Here is a 27,914-nt window from a genome sequence, read left to right on the forward strand (position 1 = left end):
ACTGAGGCTTTCCTGTTTTATGTGTCTCAGAGCCAGGAAAGGGAGGAAAAATGAAACAAAAACAGAAATGCTGGAAAATCCCAGCAGGCCTGACAGCATCTGAGGAGAGAGAATAAAGCCAACGTTTCAAGTCTAGATAACACTTCATCTGACTCAAAATATAAGCTCTATTCACTCTCCAGACGCTGTCTGATCTGTTGAGATTCTCCAACATTTTCTGTTTTTTAATAGAATAGAAAGAATCACTACAAAGCAGAAGGGCGCCATTCAGCCCATCAAATCTGCACTGAACACTATCCCACCCAGGCCCTAAAAACATAACCTCATGCATTTACCCCAGGTAGTCCCCTGACACCTGACACTAAGGGGCAATTTAACATGGCCAAGCCACCTAACCCACACATCTCTGGATTGTGGGAGGAAACCCACGCAGACATGGGAGAATGTGCAAACTGCACACAGACAGCGGCCCAAGGCTGGGAATTGAACCCAGGTCCCTGGCGCCGTGAGGCAGCAGCGCTAACCACCAAATTCCAGCATCCGCAGTATTTTGCTTTCATCTTAAGGGAGGAAAAATACAGCTCAGGAATATTCAGCCCTGCTTTCATGATGATTCCCACCCATCTGCTGCCACGTGTTGTGGATGATTTCATGGGGCACTTTACCCTGCGCCTTCTCCAGTTGCTGTGTCCGTGTGCAGGGGGGAACTTTAATTAACGGAGCGCCTGCAGCCCGGCTACTTCCGGCCGCTGTACCGGAAGGGACCTGACCGGCTCCCTCCTTTCCCCACCCCCCCCACCCCCCCCCCAAGTCAAATTCGGGCTTTAAAGCGGGCGGCGAAGATGGGCAAGAAGAAAGAGGTGGCGGTGGATAGAGGCCTGGGTAAGAAGCAGTGGGTGTGACCGGTGGGATAGGGAGCGGAGGGGGGAGAGAGGAGGCAACTTTAATCCGCTGCCTCGGGCCCGCTCCGGGTTTGTGCCAAACAACCCGCTTCCGAGGAGGAAAGAAAGGTTCAGATTGAAAACTGCGGACCTTAATCGGCCGACGAGTCAGTAATGTCCACCAACCCTCCCCCCAAAAACTGGGCCCAGTTCCTGTCCAGGCCTTGCTATTCGGCCACACACGGCATCACAATCAGACCCTGATCAGGAGTTAGGGCTGTTTCCCCTCCCCCCCTCTATTTTAAATACATTGAGGCTCTTCTAACGCCCTGGTGCTGGAAGAATCCAGAACTAGGGAGCTCAGTTTGAAAAATTCAAGGCTCTCCCACTTAAGACTGAGAGGGGAATGAATTTCCTTTTGAAGGTTGGTAGTCTTTGATGTTCTCTTCCCCAGATTGCAGTGGAGGCTGGCCCGTTGATTGCCAACTCTGCAAAGCCTGTCCACTATCGACAAGGTGCAAGTATGATGGAATACTCTGCGCTCGCCAATTTACATTAAGCTGATCTTTTTCTCTACACCCTCGCTATGACTGAAAAACTACATTCTGTGCCCTCCTTTTCTTCTCTGTGCGATATGCTTTGTCTATAGTATCTGGATGGCCATAAAACATTAGATGGGGGTCGTGGGTGGAGTAGGGGGACTAGTGGTGTTGAGATGGCGGCGTGGGCTCATTGGGCTGAAGGGCCTGTTTCCCGGGCTGATTTTTGTTCTTTGTAGTATATGAGAAACAAAGCTTTTCATTCTATACTAATACAGGTGACAATATTAAATCAAACCAAGAGAGCAGCTCCAGCAGCATTCAAAGCATGATACTATTCAGGACAAAGCAGTCTGCTGGATTTGCATGCCAGGACATTGGGTGAATGTAAGGAATGTAATGTTGCAGCTATATAGGACCCTGGTCAGACCCCACTTGGAGTACTGTGCTCAGTTCTGGTCGCCTCATTACTGGAAGGATGTGGAAGCCAGAGAAAGGGTGCAGAAGAGATTTACAAGGATATTGTCTGGAGTGGAGGGAATGGCTTATGATAGGTTGAGTGAGCTTGGCCTTTTCTCCTTGGAGAGATGAAGGATGAGGGGTGACCTCATAGAGGTGTGTAAGATGTTGAGAGGTATTGATCGAAAGGATAGTCAGGGGCTCTTTCCCAGGGCTGAAATGGTTGCCACAAGAGGACATAGATTTATGGTGGTGGGGAGTAGGTACAGAGGAGATGCCAGGGAGAAGTTTTTCACTCAGAGTGGTGGGTTCTTGGAATGGGCTGCCAGCAACGGTGGTGGAGGTGGATTCAATAGTCTTTTAAGAGACTTTTAGACACATGGAACTTAGTAAGATGGAGGGTTATAGGTAAGCTTAGTAATACCTAAAGGTAGGGACATGTTCGGCACAACTTTGTGGGCTGAAGGGCCTGTATCGTGCTGTAGTTTTTCTGAGAGGCTCTATTCTAAGAGGTGGGCAGATTTTTAATTAGTAAGAGTTTGTAGGGCTATGGCGACTGGGCAGGAAAGTGGAGTTGAGATGAGATCATGGGGCAATAATAATATTAAATAGTAGAGCAGGCTTGAGGGGCTAAATTGCTACTCCTGCAGGATATTCCTGCCCACTCTCCATATTCCTTAATTCCATGGAATGTTATAAGTCAGTCTTTTCCAACCTTAAATGTATTCAATGATAGAGCAACCACAACAATCCAAAGATTCACAACTGAGTGAAGTAATTTCTCACATCTTGCTCCTAAATGATCAGCCCCTTATGTTGACTGTGTTTTAGATTCTCTAGGCAAGTTCCTATCTTGTCAAGTTCCTTCAGAATTTTGTATGTTTCAGTGGCTTTGTTTCTCATTCTTCTAAACTCCACAAAATAAAACCCAATTTATTCAGCCTCATCCTAGGAGCCAATTTGGTAAACCTTCATTGTGCTGCCTCTAATACAAGTAATTCTTAAATTTGGAGACCAAAAGTGCACCCAATACTCCAGATGTGGTCTTACTAAACCCTGGACAGTTGTAGCAGTGCTTCAATCCCTTGCAATGTTTGATGCAACTGCCTGCTAACATTACCTGGGATGTCCAGAGAAACTGGTATTGTTCTTTAAGCAGATCAGGTTAAGATGAAATTCGGTAGGTATTCAAAATGAATGACCTGACACTTGCCTGCAGTTTACTCCATCTGCCATCTTGTTGCCCATTCACTTATTTGTATTACTTTATGCACCTGCCGCCCCCACCCACCCACCCACCAAACTTGCATTCCCATCTTTGTATCTGCTTTCTTCTTTGACTATTCATTGTAAATAGTTGAGGCCACAGTACTCATGGTTCTAATTGTTGCAGCTTGCCAACTTGAAAATGCTCTGTTTATCTCCCCTTCCTGACTAGTAACTAATCTTTCATCAAGACTAATACATTACTGTCAATTACATGAGCCTATATCTTGCATATTAACTCTTTTCGAAATCCAAGTACACTGTCTGCTGGCTCCCCATGATTTACATCCTCAAAAAACTCTAATAAATTTGTTAAACAGGTTTGTGTTTCGCAAAATCATATTGACTTTCTGCATTTAGAATTCAAAGTCTAATGTTTAACGAATTGTAGAATTTTCTTGAAGATTTTAGGCCAATTTGTCTGTAGTTCTCTGCTTTCTCACTCCTCATTTCCTGTTGCAACTGCCTGCTAACTTTCTGCATTCCTTGAACAAACACACCCAAGTCTCTCTGAACATCAACATGTAAAAGTTTCTCACTTTTTAAAAAAAAATCTGCTTTTTTTAAATTCACATGACCAGCATGAATAACTTTGCACTTCCTTATGTTGTACTCCATCTACCACCTTGTTGTCCATTTGCTTTAGCTGTCTATAAGTCTTTGCAGCCTGTGTTTCTCCCAGCTTACCTTTCCACCTAATTTTGGTAACATCAGCAAACATTGATATATCTTTGTGTCTTTTCATACAAGTCATTAATATAGATTGTACTGATCCTTGTGGCAATCTACTATTTACTGCCTGCCTACATGGAAAGCCCTATTTATGTTCACTCTTTATTTTCTATCTGTCCACACTAATGTATTAACCCCAACTCCATGAGCCCTTATCTTGCTGATTAACTTTTGTGTGGCACTTTATCAAATGTGTTTTGGAGAGCCAAATATCCTACATCTACCGGTTTCCCTTTACACAAGTTACATTCCCAAAGAAAACGCTACCAAATTTGTGAAACAGGATTTCTTTAGCAAAACCATTGAACTATAGAATCCCTACAGTGCAGAAGAAGGCCATCTGGCCCACCGAGTCTGCAACAACTTCCTGAAAGGGCATCCCACCCCATCCCTGTAACCCTGGGCATTTAGAACATAAGAAATAGGAGCAGGAGTAGGCCATCTGGCCCTTCGAGCCTGCCCCGCCATTCAATAAGATCATGGCTGATCTGTCGTGGCTCAGTTCCACTTTCCCGCCCTCTCCCCATAACCCTTAATCCCCTCTCTTATCAAAAACCCATCAACCCGCTTCTTAAAAATATTTAGCGAGGCAGCCTCCACCACTTCAACGGGCAGAGAATTCCAGATATTCACCACCCTTTGAGTGAAGAAGTTCCTCCTCAACTCCGTTCTAAACCGCCCCCCCTTTATCTTGAGGCTGTGCCCCCTAGTCCTACTGTCTTTTTTGCGCGGGAAGAGTCTCTCCACCTCTATCCTATCCATCCCATTCATCATCTTATACGTCTCAATGAGATCTCCCCTCATTCTTCTAAACTCTAACGAGTACAAGCCTAGTTTATTCAGCCTCTCCTCATAGCTCAACCCCCTCAACTCCGGTATCAGCCTAGTAAACCTCCTCTGCACTCCCTCCAAGGCCAAAATATCCTTGCGCAGGTGCGGTGCCCAAAACTGCACACAGTACTCCAGCTGCGGCCTCACCAATGCCCTATACAGCTGCAGCAAGACCTCCCTACTTTTATATTCAATCCCCCTCGCTATGAAGGCCAGCATCCCATTCGCCTTCCTGACCACCTGCTGCACCTGCAGGCTGGGTTTTTGCGACTCATGCACAAGGACCCCGAGGTCCCTCTGCACCGTCGCCTGCTGCAGTTTTTCGCCACGTAAGTAATAGTCCTTCCTACCATTCTTCCTACCAAAGTGGACCACCTCACACTTGCCAACATTAAATTCCATTTGCCATTTCCTGGCCCATTCGCCCAGCCTATCTAGATCCTTCTGCAGACTCTCCACACCCTCCGCACAATTTGCCTTTCCCCCAATCTTGGTCTCATCAGCAAATTTTGACACCCTACACTCGGTTCCCTCCTCCAGATCATCTATATAAATGGTAAATAGCTGAGGCCCCAGCACCGACCCCTGGGGCACCCCACTAGTCACCAACCACCAATCCGAATAGCACCCGTTGACCCCCACTCTCTGCCTCCTATTTGACAACCAATCCTCTATCCACGCTAACACCCTACCCCCAACTCCATGTCCTCTGACCTTCTGCAGTAACCTCTTGTGAGGTACCTTATCAAACGCCTTCTGAAAATCCAGAAAGACCACATCCACCGGCTCTCCTCTATCCACCGCCCTAGACACATCCTCATAGAACTCCAGTAAATTTGTCAGACACGACTTCCCTTTAATGAAACCGGTGATTCATTTATCATGGTGATTCCACCTAACCTACACATCTTTGGACACTTGAGGGGCAATTTAGTATGGCCAACCCATCTAACCTACGCACTTTTGGAATGTGGGAAGAATCCGTAGCACTTGGAGGAAATCCATGCAGACGTGGGAGAATGTGCAAACTGCCCCTAGTCACCTGAGATTGAAATCAAGCCCAAGTCTCTGGCAATGTGAGACAGCAGTGCTAACCACTGTTCTAACCAAACAATGCGTTTCCAAGTGCATTGTTAAAATTTCCTTAATAATGGGCGGCACGGTAGCACAGTGGTTAGCACTGCTGCTTCACAGCTCTAGGAACCTGGGTTCGATTCCCAGGTCACCGTCTGTGTGGAGATTGCACATTCTCCTTGTGTCTGCGTGGGTTTCCTCTGGGTGCTCCAGTTTCCTCCCACAGTCCAAAGATGTGTGGGTTAGGTTGATTGGCCATGCTAAAATTGCCCCTTAGTGTCCTGTGATGTGTAGGTAAGAGGGATTAGCAGGTAAATGTGTAGGGATATGGGGGTAGGGCCTGGGTGGGATTGTGGTCGGTGCAGACTTGATGGGCCGAAGGGCCTGTTTCTGCACTGTAGGGTTCTATGTTCTAAGTTCAAACAGATTCTGGCATTTTCCCAATAACTGATAGTCAGAGATTTACAGTACAAAAACAGGCCCTTCAGCTCAACTTGTCCATGCTGCCATTTTTTTAAAACCCCTAAGCTAATCCCAATTGCCTGCATTTGGCCCATATCCCCCTATACTGATCTTAGAATCATAGAACCCTACAGTGCAGAAAGAGGCCCTTCGGCCCATCAAATCTGCACCAAACACAATCCCACCCAGGCCCTACCCCCATATCCCTACATATTATACCCACTAATCCCTCTAACCTACGCATCCCTGGACACTAAGGGGCAATTTTAGCATAGCCAATCAACCTAATCGTATCCGTGTAACTATCTAAATGCTTTTTAAAAGACAAAATTATACCCGCCTCTACTACTACCTCTGGCAGCTTGTTCCAGGCACACTCCACCCTCTGAAAAAAATTGCCCCTGGATGTTTTTGTATCTCTCCCCTCTCTCGTTAAACCTATGCCCTCTAGTTTTGGACTCCCCTACCTTTTGGAAAAGATATTGACTATCCACTTTATCTATGCCCTTCATTATTTTATAGACCTCTATAAGATCACCCCTCAGCCTCCTACCCTCCAGGGGGAAAAAGTCCCAGTCTATCCAGCCTCTCCTTTATAACTCAAACGATCAAGTCCCGGTAGTATCCTAATAACTCCTAATAATTAGTATCCTAATAACTGCACTGTTTCTAGTTTAATAGTATCCTTTCTATAATAGGGTGACCAGAACTGCACACTATTGAGTGTGGCCTTACCAATGTCTTGTACAACTTCAACAAGGCGTCCAAACTGCTGCATTCAGTGTTCTGACTGATGAAACCAAGCATGCCGAATGTCGTCGTCACCATTCTGTCCACCTGTGACTCCACTTTTAAGGAGTTATGAACATGTACTCCTAGATCTCTTTGTTTTGTAACTCTCCCCAGTGCCCTACCATTAACTGAGTGAGTCCTGCCCTGGTTCAATCTACCAAAATGCATCACCTCGCATTTGTCTAAATTAAACTCCATCTGCCATTCGTCAGCCCACTGGTCCAATTGATCAAGATCCCGTTGCAATTGGAGATAACTTTCTTCACTGCCCACTATGCCATGATGTTAAGCTAACTGATGTAAGGCTAACTGGCCTATTTGGTTTTCTCCCTCCTTTCTTCAAAAGTGGTGTAATTTCCAATCTAGCGAGACTGTTCCCAAATCTAAGGAATTTTGGAAAATCATAGTCAGTGCATCCACTTTCTCTGCAACTATTTGAACCCGAGGGTATAGGCCATGAGGTCCCAGGGATTTGTCAGATTTTAGAACTTTAAGATTCTCCAATCCTTTATTTCTATACTTGGAACTTTATCGCTTTCCTTTACTGCCGCTGAGTCAAATTCCTGGAACTGCTTTCCTAACAGCACTCTGGATGTACCTACACTGCATGGACTGCAGTGGTTCAAGAAGGCAACTAGATACCAGCACCTTCTTGAGGGCAAATAGGGATGGGCAGTAAGTGCTGGCCTAGCCAGTGATATCCATCTCCTGTGCAAAGAATTAAAACGAAAGGATGAGGATGAGTTTGTAATATGACTTGGAGGGAAATGTAACTGGATTGACTAGCAAGTTTGCGGACGACACAAACGTTGGATTTGCGGATAGCGATGAGGCCCGTCAGAGGATGTAGGTCAGTTGAGACTTGAGCGGAGAGATGGCAGATGGAGTTTAATCCGGACAAATGTGAGGTAATGCATTTTGGAAGGTCTAATACGGAAAGGAAGTATACAGTAAATGGCAGAACCCTTAGTATTACCCGGAAGGGTAGGGAGGTTTTAGTTAAGTCATGGTCAGTGCAGGCTTGGGGGTTGGGGGGGGGGGGGATGTGGGGCAAAGGGCCTGTTACTGTGCTGTAATTTTCTTTGTTTTGACAGATTTGATTTAAACAAAAGTTGAGGGCTATGGGAAGCAGGCAGGAAAGTGGAGTTTAAGCTACAGTCCAATCAGCCATGGCAGGCAAAGCTCCAGGGACTGACTGGTCCATTCCTATTTCTTGTGTTCTTGTGCTGAGCTCAGCTCCAGAAGGGGATTAAATCTGGGACTTTTCATGCCAGTGTGGACTGAGTTCTGTGTTGAGAAGTGTATTGACTCACTGGGGAATCCATGATGGGAGTTTAAATATCAAATGCTTTGGTGTTATTGTGTTAATGAGTCCTAGGAATAAACTCCTTGAGAACAACTCCTTGAACCATGCCCACCATTTCATTAGAGACTGACTGATTTGTTTCAATTTCGTTTACTTGCTTTTTGTCCATGTCCCTTATTGTCTAACACAAATCAATCAAGACTAAAGCAAAACACAATAGATGCTGGAAATCTGAAATAAAATTGCTGGGAATACCCACCAGGTCGGGCAGTATCTGTGGCAAGAAAAACAAAATTCATCTTTTTGAAAGACCATGACCTATCAACTTCAGTCCAGAAAATTTTGATTGATGCAGAATGCCCATGTTTTTGGGGGGAATTGTTCCAGATTTCCACCACCCTTTGTGAAAAGTACTTCACTCCTTACTGGGCTAGTTATAATTTTGACATTATGCCCTTTTATTCTTGATTTCGCCCATTAAAAGGACATAACTAGTTTTAATTCCTGGAATACAATTTTGAAATTCCTTTGGAGTCATAAATTGATGGGATTATTGGAATGCCCTTCCTGGAAATGTTGAGGCAGAGTGAAGGGTCATCTAGACTCCAAACATTAGCTCTATTCTCTTTCTACAGATGCTGTCAGACCTGCTGAGATTTTCCAGCATTTTCTGTTTTTGTTGTCCCTGACAGCATCCTATTGCAGTGCAAACTTGTGCTCTGGATTTAGCTTTGCCGGACTGTTCCTGTACAGCTACAACACTGACATGGCCTGACAAGGTATGCCCTGTCCGCAAAAAGCAGGACAAATCCAACCCCGCCGATTACTGGTCCCATCAATTTACTCTCAATCATCAGCAAAGAGGTGGGGATATTGTTTGGGTTTAGCCAAAAATAGTTTGGCTCCAGATCACATTACAGCCTTAGTCCAAACATGGTCGATAGAGTTGAATTCCAGAGGTAAGAGGGACTGTCCTTGATGTCGGTGTTGCATCCAACAGAGCATTGCATCAAGGAGCCCTAGCAAATGGGTACTGGGGGTGATGGAGTGAGGTGGGAGCACTCCACTGGTTGGGATCATACTGAGCATAATGGAAGATGGTTGTTGATGTCCAATCATCTCAGCCCCAGGATATCGCTGCAGAAGTTCCCCTCCAAACCATGCAGCATCCTGACTTGGAACTATGCCACTGTTCCTTTACCATGGTTGGGTTAAAATCCTAGAATTCCCTTCCTAACAACACTGTGGGTTTATCAGTACTGTACTCAGTGGTGCAGGAAGGTGATTGGGAGTTGGGCAATATATGATGACCTCACTAGTGATGCCCACATCCCAAGAACAAATATCTTAAAAAAAAATCCTGCCCCAGTGACGTGCTTTGATTTATAAAATGTGATTGTATTCAGCTGAACACAAATGAAGAAATATCTCATAGCCTTAAATTTTTGTCTGTATAACATTAACTCATTGAATTGCAATCATACATTGCCAGTTATTATTGCTATGATGTTACATTATGTCATGCATGCTTGTACTGTGAAATTAAAATAGAAGATGTCTGAAATAGTTGGTTGTATCTGCAGAGAAAGTCAATATTTTATCTAAGGTCATTAACCTGAAATGTAAACTGTTTCTCCCTCAATTGACACTGCCAAACTACCCACTGATGCTGCCAAACCACAATGTTTCCAGTATTTTCTGTTTTATTTTCCCCATAACTAGCATCTCCAGAATGTTGCTTTTGTATGACTGCTTTTATCATAAGTGTTTTGATAATGTTTTTTATTTTGATTGCAACAACTTAATTTTCACCCCTTCAACTTTATGGTTGGTGTTTTGGCTCATTTCCATAGAATCTCTGCAGTGCAGAAGGAAACCATTTGGCCCATCAAGTCTGCACTGACTTTCTGAAAGAGCATCTGTACCTGTAATCCTACCATGGCTAATCCACCTCCCCTACACATCCTTGGACCCTAACAGGCAATTTAGCATGGCCAACCCAGCTAACCAGCACATCTTTGGGAGGAAACCCACGCAGACATGGGGAGAACCTGCAAACCCCACACAGTCATCCAGGGCTGTAATGGAATCTGGGTCTCAGACACTGAGACGCAGCAGTGTTAACCACTGTGCCACCGTGCATGCTCTCTGAGGCTCGTATCTAATGCAATTCATAAGATTGTTGTTTTAAAATCGCCTCCAAGTTTTGAGTTTGTAATTTAAGCTGGCACTCCAGTGTAATATTGAAGGAGTGCTGCATTATCAGAGGTGATGCATGTTGGTTGAGATGTTAAACCAAAGATGCCTCTGTCTGTTCCAGTTCCCTGGGGGACAGCAAGTGTCTCATTGCACTGTTTATGCAGGAGGGTCAGCCTCCTACTGTCATTGAGTGCCTCTGCTTTAAATAATGCCACCAAGGATAGATTATCAGCTCACTTCACTTTCTGTTGGATGTTACATTGTGCAAATTGTCTGCCCTGTTCTTGCACGGGCTACGCTTTGAAAATGAACCATTTGAATGTGAGGTGCTCTGGAATGTGCATAGAGGTGACTAGATGCTATGGCTGGAATTTTACTGCCTTGCCCACACCAGAATCAGGGCGAGTGCGACTGTTGGCCTCGGGTGGGATTTTATGTCAATGCTTTTTAATTGATCTAGATTGCTGGTTAAACTTGGTGAGGATGTAAACACAGCCTCCAGCTAGTGACATTCATTACTTCAAACAGAAGGCATTTTAAGAGCTCTGCTGGAGTTAGAAGTTAGAAATAAATTGGTGTTTTTAAAAAAAAACATTTATTAGCACTTGTTTTAAGATGAACAAACACTCCAAAGAAGTTGACTGAGGAAATAAAACAGAAAATGCTAGAAAAACTCAGCGGGTCTGGCAGCATCTGTGCAAAGAAGAACAGAGTTTGAGTCATACAGTCAAAAAATGTTAACTGTTTGTCTCTCCACAGATGCTGTCAGATCTGAAGTTTTCTAGCAGTTTCTGTTTTTATTTCAGATTTCTAGCATTTGCTTTTATTGTGACTCTGAGGAAAGGTGGCAGTGGAGATCATTGTGTTACCAGGATATTTGAAGGCTCTTTTATGACTGCAGTGAAGGGGAAATATTTTGTTAGTGTCACAAGTAGACTTGCCCTGTAACTTCATTGCAGTGTTAATGTATTATAAAAGAGGCAGAAGTCAGAAGGACAAATTATCAGCCAATTAATGATTTCAACATTGGGAATTATACAGATAAGGAGCTGGAGAGAAGAGTCAATGTTGCTCTAAGTCGCTGAGTCCTCTCTGGCTGTGAACAAAAATGGAAAGAAACTGAGGTGCGGGAAGCTGAGGAAAAACTTCAAACAGGCAGGAGGGTGCTATAGTTAGAATTTGATTTTAAGTTAAGTAAGAGACTCACTGATGAGAGAGCGTGGTATATTAACTGTTTACATAGGATATACAATCAGGAACAGGCCATTCAGCCATCCAGTCCTGCTAGTTTCTAGGCTCTGCTCAAGCCTTCATAACTAACTATTGCTCTCTCCCTTATGTTTGTCTAGCTTATGTGAAAATGTATTTATACTACAGTATCCACACCAATAAATCCCTTTGGTAGTGTGCCCAAACTCAGAAGCAAATAAAACAATATGCTTAAATAATAGTGAATTGCAAGGATTTATTGAACTGAAGTAAATCCAATGTGGCCCTTTCTCAGTATAGAAAGAGTGAAAGGAACTTAACGGTTTATAACTGGCTTCGTTTTTAGCAAGTGTCCCCCCCTTCACCTAAAAGAAGATTTAGGAATCGCTTGTGCAAAAGATGCAGGTGTCTATTTCAGATTACTGCAGTATAACTATTGTTAACACTTTAGCTGCTCCAGCTACTTATGGAGTGACTGGCACTAGTGTACCTGAGAAAGCCTCTGAGAAAACTCTAAACTAGGGACAGTTAGATTTTCTGCAACACCATCCTCCTTCCCCCAAATCTGGAAAGACCAGATCTAGTGTTCTGTCTGAGACCAAACTGAACAGAGCAGAGATCAGGGATTAAATCCAAGGCCCTTCTGTCTACATGGCTGTTGCTATAACTCTAGGCTTTTGGCAGAACCAGACTTTCATGAAGTAAGTATTTACCAGAGGTTCAGTAAAGCATGTTGAGCGTGTGACATTAGCTGTAGGACAGTCAATACTACAATTGATGATCTGTCTTTCCAAATGTGGGTTTTGCTTGAGAGACTATTTTGAGCTTTATAACAAAGTATACTTTATGGATCTGTTGTTTGTAGGAACATAAATGATAAATATAACCTGGAAGCATATTGAAGTAAAGAACATTTTTCTATAAGCTTAGTGTTACCAATGAGCCCTCAGAATATTAAATCTGCACATTAAGTGGTCGCCTCACTACAAGAAGGATGTGGAAGCTATTGAGAGGGTGCAGAGGAGTTTTACAAGGATGTTACCTGGATTGGGAGGCATGCCTTATGAGGTTGAGGGAGCTAGGTCTGTTCTCCCTGGAGAGATGAAGATTGAGAGGCGACCTGATAAAAGTTTATAAGATGTTGAGAGCTGTAGATAGGGTGGATTCTCAGAGGCTATTTCCCAGGGCTGAAATAGTCGCTATGAGAGGACACCGGTTTAAGGTGCTGGGGAACAGGTACAGAAGAGATGTCGGGATAAGTTTTTCACTCAGGGTGGTGAGTGAGTGGAATCGGCTGCCGTCGGTGGTGGTAGAGGCGAACTTGTTGGGGTCTTTTAAAAGACTTCTGCATGAGTCCATGGGATTTAATGGATTGAGAGTTACAGATAGGCCTGGTAGGTATGGATATGATCAGTGCAACTTGTGAGCTGAAGGGACTGTTTGTGCTGTAGTGTTCTATGTTCTGTTAACTTATTTATTAGTCAAAGTTTATTTATTAGTCACAAGTAAGGCTTACATTAACACTGCAATGAAGTTGCTGTGAAATTCCCCTAGTCACCTCATTCCAGCACCTGTTCAGGTCAATGCATCTAACCAGCGCATCTTTGCAGTGTGGGAGGAAACCGGAGCACCCAGGGGAAACCCATGCAGACACAGGGAGAGCGTGCAAACTCCTCACAGACAGTGATCCAAGCCAGGAATTGAACTAGGTTCTTGGTGCTGTGAGGCAGCAGTGCTAACCACTGCCACTGTGCCACCCCTAAAAACAACTGTGGGAGAAAACCAGAGCCCTGGGTAACTGTAAAATAACTGGAGTTCTGAGAGATGCACAATTCAGTACGTTTTCACCTGCCTTTGCTATTGGACAGTTCAATGTATAGTTGTAGCCCTTAACTGTTGATTTGAGTGATATGGAGTGCAGGGTGAGAGCTGGGTGATTTGGATTTGACTTATTATTGTCACGTGTATTGGTATACAAAAGATCAGCCACTCGATCAGTTGCCTTGGCACCATTTCATCATTTTTTTTTTGTTGCCCCTACAGAAGACGAAGCTGGCGGGCACAGCTCTCACAAGAAAAAACACAAGAAGCACAAGAAACACAAGAAGAAGCATCACCAGGGAGACGTGGGGCTTGGCTTCTCCTCTGAGACTCTGGAATCAGACTCTGGCACCGGGAAACCCCAGCTAAAACTTAAAATAAAACTGGGTGGGCAGACCATGGGTACAAAGAGGTATTGTAACCTCATCAGATTCTATGGCTTTTGTTTCTTTAGATTAGACTCATTTTGACTCATTGAAATCTATTAAGAAATGCTTCTGTAGTTTTAAGGAGGAGTTATAGAGGCATATAGTTTGCTCTCATTCAGCAAAGAGCGTTTTCCCTGTTTCTGGCATTCTACATAAAATTGTGGTTTTAAAAAAAAAATGACATGGTAGTTCAGTAGCTATGGTACTGGGCAAGCAGCACAGTAATTATAAGTGAAGTTTCCATTATGAAAATTAAATTATGTTTGTGAGCACCACTGAAAGCTGAAATTAATGGTGAACTAATGCCACCCCTGTCTGATCCGTTCTACATACGACACCTTCTGGTTGACTCTCTGCACCAGCTGAGTGCTGTAGACCACCTGCCGTCAGATGATTGCTAACAGTTCAAGAAGGTATGAGCAGCTAACCGTGGCCTTGCCATCATTAACCACATACTGAGAAATTTAAACACAGCAGGAAAGCACAGGATCTGTTGTGGATTGCCAGCCTATGCTATGTCCAATCACTTGTCCATTAGTGACAATGAATAGACTTATTCGTTTGCCAAATGAATTCCTTTATTCTTGCATGGGAGATGGGCATTTCTGGCAAAGCCAGAATTTGTTGCCCATCCCCAATTGTCTTTAACCCAGCTAGCTAGGACACCACAGAGGGTAGTTAAGAGTCAACCACAATTCTGGAGCCACAGGACCAGGTTTCCCTCAATGACATTAATGAAGTAGCTGAGTTTTTACAACAATCATTACTGAGATTTATTGATTGCATTTAAATTCCATTTGAACCCTTGTCCCCAGAACCTAGGTCTCTGGATTTCCATTCTGGTGCTATTACCACTATACCAACATCTGAGTAAGTGCACCATGTTATGCAGACTGTACTAGTCCACAACTGGAAGTTACAATTGACTTTGTCAGCCCAGGAAATGAAGAAACTTGAAGCCCTGATTTTCTGTGCTTGTTAGATGTTTTAGGCATTTGTCACTTCTGTGACTTGTAGAAGAGGTGGAAAGAAAGAAAACGTAATAAAACTAATGCTCATAATAAGCCAGTATTACACACCTTTTTATTTCTATTGTGCATGTAATTCTGATTTTGTTTTCACATAAGTGTGCCGCACTTTTCTTTGGCTTCTGAGCTGAAGCAGTCTCCAAGCCCACTGATGGTTGATGATGAACCGGATGAAGTGCCATTGGATCAGTATCGGGCCTGGCTGGGTAGGTGATGTGCACCTAACTTTCTCAAAAGACATCTTGAGCTTACACAACTCTCACCAACCTAGTGTGGGTGCATTGTGTCAATTGGTCAGTTTTAAAGCGGAGAGGATTTTTCTGTATGTTTTTAGGTGCCAATTTTGTCAGGATTTTCTTGCTTGTTGAGTGGCAACCCTGAATCAGCAAGTGTACGTATTCATTAGATTTCTAGCTCAGCAACATGGGAGCAGGCCTGTCCAAGCAATGTTACTTGGAGAAGAGAGACAAGGAAACCAGTGTCCTAAGTGTGATCTAAGCAAGCTTGCTGTTTTAATATAACTTCTGTTTTCCAATACTGCTTCTCCTGAAATGAACTTTACTGCTTCATTTTTAATTTTGTGGCATTTATTAACCCATCTTGCTACTTTTTAAAAATGATTTATGAATCTGTACTTCCAAATCCATATGCGCCTGTATCCCATTTAGACTCTTATTTTTCAGGGAATATATGGGTTCTCTGTTCCTTCTACCAAAATGCACATTGCACTTACCAAAATTGAGATTAATGTTCCATTTGTATACTCATTGTGCAATCAAATGAGGTCTGAGCACCAATTCCCATAAAATACTTTTTTTATTCATTTGTGGGACATGAGTGTTGCTGGCTGGCCAGTATTTACTGCCCATCCCTAATTGCCCTTGGAGGGCACTTAAGAGTCAACCCACATTGCTGTGGCTCTGGAGTCATGTGTAAGCCAGTCCACATAAGGACATCAGATTTCCTCTCCTAAAGGACATTAGTGAACCAGATGAGTTTTTCCAACAATCAACAATGAAGTTTCATAGTCATCAATAGATTCTTAATTCCAGATTTTTTTAATTGAATTCAAATTCCACTATCTGTCATGGCGGGATTTGAACTCAGGTCCCAGAACATTAGCTGAGTTTCTAGATTAATAGTCTAGAGACACTACCACTAGGCTATTGCCTCCCTTCTAGTTCCACTAGTCTGAGTGAACCTGTATGATTCCCAGACACTTATAGTGCCATGTCTCAAATTAATCATATAAAGAATAAAGAAAATTACAGCACTGGAACAGGCCCTATGTACTGACCATGCTGTCCGTCTGAACTAAAACCCCCTACCCGTCTGGGGACCATATTCCTGTCTTCCCACCCTAGTCGTGTATTTGCCAAGATGCCCCTTAAAAGTCACTATCATATCATTCTTATCTCAAAATTATTTTCTGAGAGAAATGATTTAATTTGGATTTCTAAAGTATTTAAACAACTCTACATTTTGAAAATGATTGCTTTCCAACAGGGTGTAGATGGCAGTGCTAGCAAAAAAGTGCTGTTCAGACAGATAAACGAAAACTGACAGAAATATGCTACTAATTGAGTGAGACTTCACCTTCTGATCCTCCTGGGTTGAGTGTCTTGCCAGGACCATTAACCTCTCAAGCTCCAGCTCCAAATAACTATGGTGAGATTAATATTGGTTAATGACATGAAGCCAACAACTCCATGACACTCACTTTGTTTCAGTGAGGATGCTCACAGCAAGCTTGCAATTGTTTTGGTTTTGTTGAGTCTTATTGGCAGCACAAATTGTATGGTAATTTCAGTGAATGGTTCCAACATGGAAGGAGACTATTCTGAGCGTTATGGCCATTGAAAGAGCAACTCAGCTAATTCCATCACCCTCCTTTATCCCCTGTATCCCTACAAACATTTTTGCTTCATGTAAAGTTCCAGATCTCTCTTGAAGGCCTTGATTAGGCCTGCCTTCATCACACACTCAGTGCATTCCAGATCCTAACCATTCACTGTAGTGGCAGGGGAAAAAAGTTTAAAAAAAAATGGAAAATCTGAATTGCTGTCTTGTCTTTTTCTTTGCAAATTGCTGAATTTTATTTTAAACAAACAGGCTGAGCACCTTTTTAATTTGCCATTATTTTTCCAGCCATTTCTGGACCTGTGTTTGCCAATGGGAGGCCCAGTCAGCTCTGCTGGTCAACAGTAGGATTGTCAGAAACTTGAGAGCATTGTTCCTACTTTTCACCTCAATGGCAAGCACATGTTCAGAGAGATACCAAAGGCAGAAGAAAATAATTTCTATCTAAAGTCTTCTCCTTTACCCATGGTGTTTTTTTTAAAATTTCCATTACAAATGGTGGAAGTATACATTTAGAGTTTGACCAGAATTGCTCACAACATTTGCAGATGAGGAAAGCAACTTGGATCCATCTCCTTTACCTGACCTGGATTCAGAAAGCCTTCAGGTTCCAGAACAGGATGAGGAGCAGCGGTGGCTGGATGCTTTGGAAAAAGGAGAATTAGATGACAACGGGGAGTTGAAGAAGGAGATTGATGAATCACTGCTGACAGCTAGGCAGGTAAATGTTGGACTTTGTTTTGCAGGACAAAAAACCGCATGTTAATAATGTACAATGATACTAAAACTGGTCAGCGAATTGAGGTATATGCCACAAGTTATGAACCTCCAGCACCTTCTCGCGACCTACATTTCTCCCCTCTTAGCTTTGCTCTGATAATATCTTGCCCTTAATCTCAATGTTACTTTTAAGAACCGGCTGGACTTGCACATTAATAGCTCATTTAACTCACCACAGAAAGTTAGATTTGATGATAAATGGCTTAACTTCTTGTTCAACAATGTGATCGTTGTTAGTTCAGTTCAGTGCCACTCTGGCTCACAAATTGAATAATTTCAACTGTAGCATCTTGAATGTAGTTTATGATTGACAGCCAGTCCAGATTTGTTAAAGGTAGTTAGTGTTTGACTGGCTGAATTGAGCTCTTTGAAATAACTGCATATCGATGGAGGTAGTGCAGTTAATGAGATGGAAATAAACATTCAAAGGGTATTTGATAAAGCATCACGGAATAAACCCGATAGCAGAGTGGAAGCCTGTAAGAGACAAGGACAGCATTGATACAGAAATTAGATAAGGGACAGAAAGTAGAGTAATAGTGAATAGTTTTTTTAGATTGGAAGGAAGTAAACAGTGGTCTCCTCCAAGGCATTAATACTGGGCCACTCCTCCTTTTGATAGATTAATGACCTGAACATGGGTAGAGCATAATTTTGAGGTTTTCAGAAATGAGGGTAGTAACAAACTTGAGGAGAATGTAGACAAACTCCTGAAATGGACAGGAATGGCAGACTATGTTTAATGCAGAGACTGATTTGATTTGTTGTTTTCACAAGTATTAGCATACAGTGAAAAGTATTTTCTTTCACGCAATACAGACAAAGCATAATGTTTGTGGAGAAGGAAAGGAGAGAGTGCGGAACGTACTGTTAGTCATAGCTAGGCTGTAGAGAAAGATCAGACTAATGCTAGGTAAGTCCATTCAAACGTCTGATGGTAGCAGGGAAGAAGCTGTTCTTGAGTCGGTTGGTAAGTGACCTCAGACTTTTGTATCTTTTTTCCCGACGGGTAAAAGGGAGAAGAGAGTACGTCTGGCGTACCTGGGATCCTTAATAATGTTGGCTGCTTTTCCAAGACCAGTGGGAAGTGTAGATAGAGTCGTAGAGGTTTACGGCATGGAAACGGGCCCTTTTGGCCCAATTTGTCCATATTGCACTTTTTTTAAACTGCTGAACTAATCCCAATCGCCCACATTTGGCCCAAATCCCTCTATACCCATCTTACCCATGTAACTGTCTAAAATGCTTTTTAAAAGACAAAATTGTACCCGCCTCTAATACTATCTCTGGCATCTTGTTCCGGACACTCACCACCCTCTGAAAAAATTGCTGCTGTGGATATTTTTGTATCTCTTCCCTGTCACCTTAAACTTATGCCCTCTAATTTTAAACTCCCCTACCTTTGGGAAAAGATATAACTATCTACCTTATCTATGCCCCTCATTGTTTTATAGACCTCTATAAGGTCACCCCTCAGCCTCCTGTGCTCTGAGAAAAAAGTCCCAGTCTATCCAGCCTGTCCTTATAACTCAAACCAAGTCCCAGTAGCATCCTAATAAATCTTTTCTGCACTGTTTCTAGTTTAATAATATCCTTATTATAATTGGGTGACCAGAACTGCACATAAGTGGGCGAGAAGAGGATTGGGAAAGGTTTAAATGTCAACAAAGATTGACAAAGAGGTTGATAAAGGAGGGTAGGAGAAGCTATGAGGCTGGGCTAGCACTTAATATAAAAAAGGATAGCAAGAGTTTTTATAAATATATAAAAAGGAAGAGGCTGGCTAGGGTGAACGTTGGTCCTTTAGAGAATGAGAAAGGGGACCTAGTGGTAGGGGATGGGGATATGGCTAAGGTCTTGAATAACTTTTTTGTTTCTGTCTTCACGGAAGAGGACATGAATAATTTGCCGGGTGTTAGCGATGGAAAGGTGGTAGGAATGGAGGGTCTTAATGACATTACTGTTACTAGAGAGGTGGTGCTCGACAGTCTGGAGGGGCTGATTGTGGACAAGTCCCCAGGACCGGATGGAATGCATCCGAGGGTTCTGAAAGAAATGGCGGAGGTTATAGTGGATGCCTTAGTGGTTATTTTCCAGACGTCGCTGGATTCCGGGGAAGTGCCGGAAGATTGGAAAACGGCTAATGTTACGCCGTTGTTTAAGAAGGGTGCCAGGCAAAAGGCGGGGAATTATAGGCCGGTTAGTTTAACGTCTGTGGTAGGTAAAATGTTAGAATCCGTCATTAAGCAGGAAATTGCGAGGCATCTTGAAGGGAATTGCTTGATAGGGCGGACGCAACACGGTTTCATTAAAGGGAAGTCGTGTCTGACAAATTTACTGGAGTTCTATGAGGATGTGTCTAGGGCAGTGGATAGAGGAGAGCCGGTGGATGTGGTCTTTCTGGATTTTCAGAAGGCGTTTGACAAGGTACCTCACAAGAGGTTATTGCAGAAGGTCAGGGGACATGGAGTTGGGGGTAGGGTGTTAGCGTGGATAGAGGATTGGTTGTCAAATAGGAGGCAGAGAGTGGGGGTCAATGGGTGCTATTCGGATTGGCGGTTGGTGACTAGTGGGGTGCCCCAGGGGTCGGTGCTGGGGCCTCAGCTATTTACCATTTATATAGATGATCTGGAGGAGGGAACCGAGTGCAGGGTGTCGAAATTTGCTGATGACACCAAGATTGGGGGAAAGGCAAATTGTGCGGAGGGTGTGGAGAGTCTGCAGAAGGATCTAGATAGGCTGGGCGAATGGGCCAGGAAATGGCAAATGGAATTTAATGCTGGCAAGTGTGAGGTGGTCCACTTTGGTAGGAAGAATGGTAGGAAGGACTATTACTTACGTGGCGAAAAACTGCAGCAGGCGACGGTGCAGAGGGACCTCGGGGTCCTTGTGCATGAGTCGCAAAAACCCAGCTTGCAGGTGCAGCAGGTGGTCAGGAAGGCGAATGGGATGCTGGCCTTCATAGCGAGGGGGATTGAATATAAAAGTAGGGAGGTCTTGCTGCAGCTGTATAGGGCATTGGTGAGGCTGCAGCTGGAGTACTGTGTGCAGTTTTGGGCGCCGCACCTGTGCAAGGATATTTTGGCCCTGGAGGGAGTGCAGAGGAGGTTTACTAGGCTGATACCGGAGTTGAGGGGGTTGAGCTATGAGGAGAGGCTGAATAAACTAGGCTTGTACTCGCTAGAGTTTAGAAGAATGAGGGGAGATCTCATTGAGACGTATAAGATGATGAATGGGATGGATAGGATAGAGGTGGAGAGACTCTTCCCGCTCAAAAAAGACAGTAGGACTAGGGGGCACAGCCTCAAGATAAAGGGGAGGCGGTTTAGAACGGAGTTGAGGAGGAACTTCTTCACTCAAAGGGTGGTGAATCTCTGGAATTCTCTGCCCGTTGAAGTGGTGGAGGCTGCCTCGCTAAATATTTTTGAGAAGCGGGTTGATGGGTTTTTGATAAGAGAGGGGATTAAGGGTTATGGGGAGAGGGCGGGAAAGTGGAACTGAGCCACGACAGATCAGCCATGATCTTATTGAATGGCGGGGCAGGCTCGAAGGGCTAGATGGCCTACTCCTGCTTCTATTTCTTATGTTCTTATGTTCTTATGTTCTTATGTTCTTATGTTCTTATGTTCTTATGTTCTTATGTTCTTATGTTCTTATGTTCTTATGTTCTTATGTTCTTATGTTCTTATGTTCTTATGTTATGTGTGGCCTTACCAATGTCTTGTACAACTTCAGTAAGACATTCCAACTCCTGTATTCAATGTTCTGACTGATGAGACCAGTAATGCTGAATGCTGCCTTCACTACTGTCCACCTGTGACTCCGCTTTCAAGGAGCTATGAATATGTACCCCTCGATCTCTTTGTTCTGTAACACTCCCCAATGCCGTGGTTCAGTCTACCAAAATGCATTACCTCACATTTGCCTAAATTAAACTCCATCTGCCATTCGTCAGCCCACTAGCCCAATTGATCAAGATCCCACTGCAATTGGAGATAACTTTCTTCACTGTTCACTATTTCACCAATCTTGATGTCATCAGCAAACTTACTAACCATGCCTTCTTTATTCTCATCCAAATCATTAATATAAATGACAAGTAACAGTGGACCCAGCACTGATTCCTGAGGTGCACTGATCCCTGAGGCACACTGCTGGTCGCAGGCCTCCAATTTGAAAAACAACTCTCTACAGCCACAAAGCCAGTTTTGTATCCATTTAGATACCTCACCCTGAATCCCGTAAGATTTAAACTTATGCAACAACCTACCATGTGGTACCTTGTCAAAGGCCTTGCTAAAGTCCATGTAGACAACATCAACTGCACTGCCCTCATCTACCTTCTTGGTTACCCCTTCAGAAAACTCAATCAAATTTGTAAGACATGATTGTCCACTCACAAAGCCATGCTGACTGTCCCTAATCAGTCCTTGCATCACTAAATGCCTGTAAATCTCTCAGATGTGAGGCTTGCTAGTCTGTAGTTCCCAGGCCTTTCCCTGCAGTCCTTTTGAGGAGTTAGTGGATGGGAGACTCGTTTGAGCGATGGACTGGGCTTCATCCACGAACCTTTCTATTTTGTTGTGGTCTTGGACAGAGCAGGATCCAAACCAAGCTGTGATCTATCCAAAAAGAATGCTCTCTATGGTGCATCTGTGAGAGTTGTAGCGGACATGTCAAATTTCCTTGGTCTTCAGAGAAAGTACAGGCAGTGGTGGGCTTTCTTAACTATAGCATAGGCTTTCTAAACTGTAGTGTCAGCATGGAGGGACCAGGAGAGGTTGGTGATCTGGACACCTAAAAACTTGAAGCGCTCGACCTTTTCTACTTCATCCTCATTGATATGGACAGCTGTATGTCCCCCATTATGCTTCCTGAAGTTGATGACTACCTCCTTTCTCTTTTGCTTTGTTGACATTGAGGGAGAGAATATTGTTGTTGCACCAATTCACCAGATTCTTATCTCTTTCCTGTACTCTGTCTTGTCATTGTTTGAGATCCGACCCACTACGGTGGTGTCATCAAATCTGAAAATCAAGTTGGAGGGGAATTTGGCCCCACGGTCAGAGATGTATAGTAGGGGGCTGAGGACGCAGCCTTCTGGGGCACCTGTGTTGAGAATCCTCATGGAGGAGGTGTTGTTGACTATCCTTACTGATTTGCTGTCTGTGAGTTAGGAAGTTCTGGATCCAGTCTCAGAGAGAGGAACCAAGCCCCAGGCCATGGAGTTTGGAGATGAGTTTCATGGGGATAAAGCTGAGCTGTAGTCAATAAATAGAAGCCTGACATTGTAATTGATACATTTTGGAAATAAAATTTAAGAAGGAATACAAAATAAATGGTACAATTTTTTCCAGGGGCTGCAGAAACAGATCAAGGGATATATTCACAAATCTTTGAAGATGATAGAACAATTGAGCAGGCTATTCTTTAAAGCATTGGGAATTTCTTAGATTTAAACAAAAGATCAGTGTATAAAAGTAAGGAACTTGTGCTAAACTTTTATAAATCGCAGGTTAGACACAGTACTCCAGGTGGGGACTAATAGAGATGTCAAAATCATCATAGATTTTGATAACATAAATAAATCCATCCCCATGGATGGGTTTATTTTTTCCATCAGAATTTATTTAATTCTCTGAATGCTATTATTGAATCTATTTCAATCTTGCTTTTGGGGGAAGTGCATCACTTTGGGGGATGATAATCACTGCATTTTGAAAAAAAACCTACTTAGTGTGTTTATTCCAGTTCTTCCATGGATTTTTTTTGTTTCTGCAGCGTGCCCTGCTGCACAAGCAGCAAAGCCAACCACTCCTGGAGCTGCCCATGGGTTATAAAGTGAAGGAGATGACCGAGGAGATGATGGTGAAACGTGCTGAGCGTGCTCGAAAGAGACGCCTGCAAGCTGCCAAGAAAGCAGAGGACAGCAAAAACCAAACTATTGAAAGGCTCACAAAAACTAACAAGGCCAAAGTGAAGACGCTGAGGGAGAGAAGGACCAAGAGAATGCACTACCCCATGATTAGATATTCGAATAATGCCATAGGGATTACTGTCTCCTTTCCACATGGGTGTGCTGCCCCACTCCCAGCCATTTCACAGCCTGTCCCCACTCCTGTAACCTGTGGGATAGAAGGCTGCTCGAACTTCAAGAAATATTCCTGTTCTAAAACTGGGCTACCGCTTTGCAGCCTTGAGTGCTACAAAAAAAACTTACTAATCCAAGGTTTGGCTTGACGAGCTGCAAGCTTTGTTCTTAATGTTGGTTCTGATGAAATAAGAGAGGCCCCAGAAAGTGCGTTGTGTTAAGTTGCTACCAGTGGGCTAATGCACTCACGGGAACAATTCACTTGCCAGTAGAAGCTGAATGGATGGTAATAAGATTGTTCTGTGATGTGAAATATCTACTGTGCTTTGTCTGACTCCTTTTGTGACGCACAAGTTGGATGCTCATTTCAGTCAGAATTAAAGTGGTTATATTGCAGTAGTGACAGAATTAATGGATGGTGGTCTGCAGTTTAGTTACTGTTTAAAAATAATGGTGCTCCTCACAGAGGGGTGAAGCTGTTTTCCCCATGACACCCTGTGTAAATTTTCTAGTTCCAGTACAATATGATCAGCTTCATGGTAAAGCTGCCACTACCCTGCTGCAGTGATGCATTTCATCCCCATTAGTGGGCTGTTTCTCCATTCCTTCCCTCTGATCAATTTGTACAATGAGAAGAAATTGGAACCTTGTTCACTTCAAAAGTGCCTTGAGACTGACAAAACTCAAGATTTCATAGGACTCAATAGTGAACAGAATAGACTCCCACTCTGGGCTGCATTCAAATCTAGGATCGTGGAGGCCAGTTTCCAACACACTGCACTGCATAATCCCCCATTTAATGATTCTTTTTTCATTTTATTCTGTGTGCGTGCATGCACGCACACACCCCACCTGCCCCACATCAAAATACAATCACTCGAATTCTCCTTTGGACATGTTCTGCCCCACAGGCATGCACACAGATAGTTACCTAGTCGATTTCCTGGTGGGTTTTCAGTGGAGACATCTCTGATTTAATACAAGCGAGGCAGACAAAACTCGTCAGGATAACTGATTGGTTGCCCACTCAAGTAAAGATCTGTTCGAGTTATTGTACAGCCTCAATGACTTTGTAGTTTTAGTTCCATTATCTACATCACGTTTGAATATAACAACATCAAATGTGATTAGCATCTCCGGAGAGAGAGAAACAGTTAACATTTCTAGTCTATGTCCTTTCCTCAGAACTGGCAGTTTGAATATGCTAATGTTAGCTGTAAACTTTCTCTCGAATGTCTGTCTAATGCATCTATAATTTCAGAATACAGATTACCTATAACTTTCAGCAAAGTGGAAGGAAATGGTGAGCAATGTGATGTAAAAACAAAAATTGGCTGCTTTATGCAAGGTTAGGTATTAAAAGCTGATTAAAATATATTTTTATTGATGAAAAGAGATTCTCAGATACACAGGGAACATCATCAGAAGAGATATAGCTGAAGAAGTTCAACCATCCAGAAAGAATCTTCCATTTCCACAGTCCCCATGTAGAAGGTCCCTTCAACAGCTCTAGATATTTGTCTTCAATTTTTCCAGGGCCCTGTCCCTTGTGTTGATCACTTTGAGTGAGTGACTTCCTGATATTTGCCTTTACTAGTTCGTACCCGTCTCCTTGCTTTATCACAGTTTACCTTTGAAATAGCTTTCTATGCCAAACTTTTCCTCATTGTTTGTTCTCATCCATCATATCTCCATATAACTTTTCAAACTGAAAAACTTGTTTCTTCAGCTTTATTTTCCTAGTGATGCCAGGAATCAGCTTCAGATCTCTCTAAATTTATTACTTTTGGCTTAAATGTCTCCTTTATTTCTTAGGAACCAGAATTGGACACACTACTGAAAGCATGATCATAGAATCTACGGCACAGGGACAGCCCCTTTTGCTCAAACTGGTTCATGCCAACCAAAAAACCCATCTAAGCTAATCCCATTTGCCTGCATTTGGTCCATATCTCTCTAAACCTTTCCTATCCGTGTATCTGTCCAAATGTTTTAAATCTTTTAAATGTTGTTAATGTTCCTGCCTCAACCACGGTCTCCAGCAGCTCATTCCCCATATGTACCATCCTGTTGCAAAATAGTTGCTCCTTAGGTTCCCATTAATTCTTACCCCACTTTAATTTCCAGTTCTCGATTTTTTTTTTTCCAACCCTGGGAAAAAAACTGGGTACATTCAGCCTATCCATGCCCTTCACCTTGTACAGCTCTATAAGATCACCCCTCAGTCTCCTATGCTCCAAAGAAGAAAGTCCTAGCCTGTCCAATCTCTCCCTATAACTCAGCCCCTTGAGTCCTGGCAACTCCCTTGTAAATCTCTTCTGTGCTCTTTCCAGTTTAATAACATCTTTCCTATAGCAAGGTGACCAAAACTGGACACAATACTCCAGGTGTGCCTCACCAATGTCCTGTACAACTGCAATATAATTTCCCAAATTCTATGCTCAATGCTCTGACAATGTGCCAACATGCCAAAAGCACCTTCATTGCCCTTTCCACCTTCAGAGAACCTTGCACCTGAACTCCAAGGTCCCTCTGTTCCACAATATTCCCTAAGGTCCTACCTGAGTGATCTGAGCAGAACATAATGCATTTTCACGATAACTTTGACTTGATTTAACCATAATTTTTTTTAGAAAATTGGGCATCTTGAACATTGTATTTACTTAAACCCCTTCTTAAAATCACTTGTCACTAGTTTAACACACAAGATTCCACTAGATTGCTCTTTTCAAAACAAAAATCTCTTTGAAAAATAAATTTCCAAATGTAAATGTTCAGAAAAACAATTGGATAACGTTTGGAGTTCATTTAGATATTGAGACCTGGCATGAGCTGTGTATTAAAGATTTAAGAAGTGAATTTCCTTGCAATTTTTCTCATTGCATTGCTGGGAGTTTGGTGTGGGAACTTAACTGTGCAGAAAGTTGGTGAGGTAGATTACTGCAGAGTAACTGGAAAGTCCCCATATCACAGCATTTTGAGCTGAAATTCCAAGTTGTCTTTCTGTTTGCTACTGGGTGCAATGAGGTTCATGTCATATCATGGGTGCACATCTATCTTTCGTCCAAATTGGCTTGGGTCATTTTTCCCTTCAAAGGCTCCATGTAAAATCCAAGATCTAATTATAATTACTGCTATTGCTGCAGCATATTACATTCTGAACTTTTCATCAATGTTTCACCAGAGAAACCTAAGTTTGCATATTTTGGAGATTGTTTTCTCCACCTTTTATTCAGTGGATAATATTTTTGTAAGCACCATATCTGTTGCTTTCATAAAATGTTGTTAATTATATTTTGTTAAATTGTGTGTATTATATCTTATGATTTGAGGAAAAACTACATTCATTTGAAGTGTTCTGTCTGATCCAATGTATGAGATATCCTAGCTGTGATCCTTAAGATTAAACCATATTCTAATCTTACATACATTATGATTAAAGTTTTTGTTGTTTTTACTGAATTAAATGGTTCAAATTTGTTCATTTCCCAGATACTTTGGGATGTGATGGGCCAGGAAACAAGTTAACTGGTTGCCTACTGAAAGTCCAGGATATAAGTTTATTAGTGCCTTGCATCTTTCCAATAGCAAGACAACCAAAATTGGACACAATACTCCAGGTGTGGCCTCACTAATGTCCTGTACAACTGCAAAATTTCCCAAATTCTATACTCAATGCTCTGACAATATGCCAACATGCCAAAAGCGCCTCATAGTGCAGTGAAGTTACTATAAAAATCCCCCTGTTGCCACACTCCGGTGCCTGTTCAGGTACACTGAGGGAGAATTTAGCACGACCGATACACCTTACCAGCACAACCTTCCGACTGAGGAAACCCTGACACAAGCAGAATGTAGAGATTCTGCACAGACAGTGACTTGAGCTGGAAATTGAACCTGGGTCCCTGGCGCTAAGAGGCAGCAGTGCTAACCATTGTGTCACTCTGCTGCCCAGATTTGTGTTGCTTGTTTTCACAGCCATATCAGGAACTAGTTAGCCAAGGCAGTTCTGAGGTGAGACAGGGTTTTAAAAAAAGCAGATACTTGTTTTATAGGAAATATGTTATTTTTGATGGATCTTGTTCACAATGAGGTGGAGATGCTGGTGTAGGATGATGGTGAGCACAGTAAGAAGTCTCACAACACCAGGTTAATT

General features: G+C 42.9%; 1 protein-coding gene across 1 annotated transcript; it reads left to right on the forward strand.

The window, feature by feature from the left end:
- The first annotated feature begins 801 nt into the window (after positions 1-801).
- ino80b (INO80 complex subunit B) lies at positions 802-27,225 on the forward strand. The gene is made up of 5 exons (XM_080202955.1): positions 802-882; positions 13,794-13,983; positions 15,127-15,233; positions 17,436-17,608; positions 23,449-27,225. Exons 1-5 carry the CDS (start codon positions 843-845, stop codon positions 23,905-23,907), a joined length of 969 nt encoding a protein of 322 aa, XP_080059081.1. The 5' UTR covers positions 802-842; the 3' UTR covers positions 23,908-27,225.
- The last annotated feature ends 689 nt before the right edge of the window (positions 27,226-27,914 follow it).

The sequence above is a fragment of the Carcharhinus amblyrhynchos genome, chromosome 1, assembly GCF_965287045.1.
Source record: "Carcharhinus amblyrhynchos chromosome 1, sCarAmb.v2.hapA, whole genome shotgun sequence".
Lineage (NCBI taxonomy): Eukaryota > Metazoa > Chordata > Chondrichthyes > Carcharhiniformes > Carcharhinidae > Carcharhinus > Carcharhinus amblyrhynchos.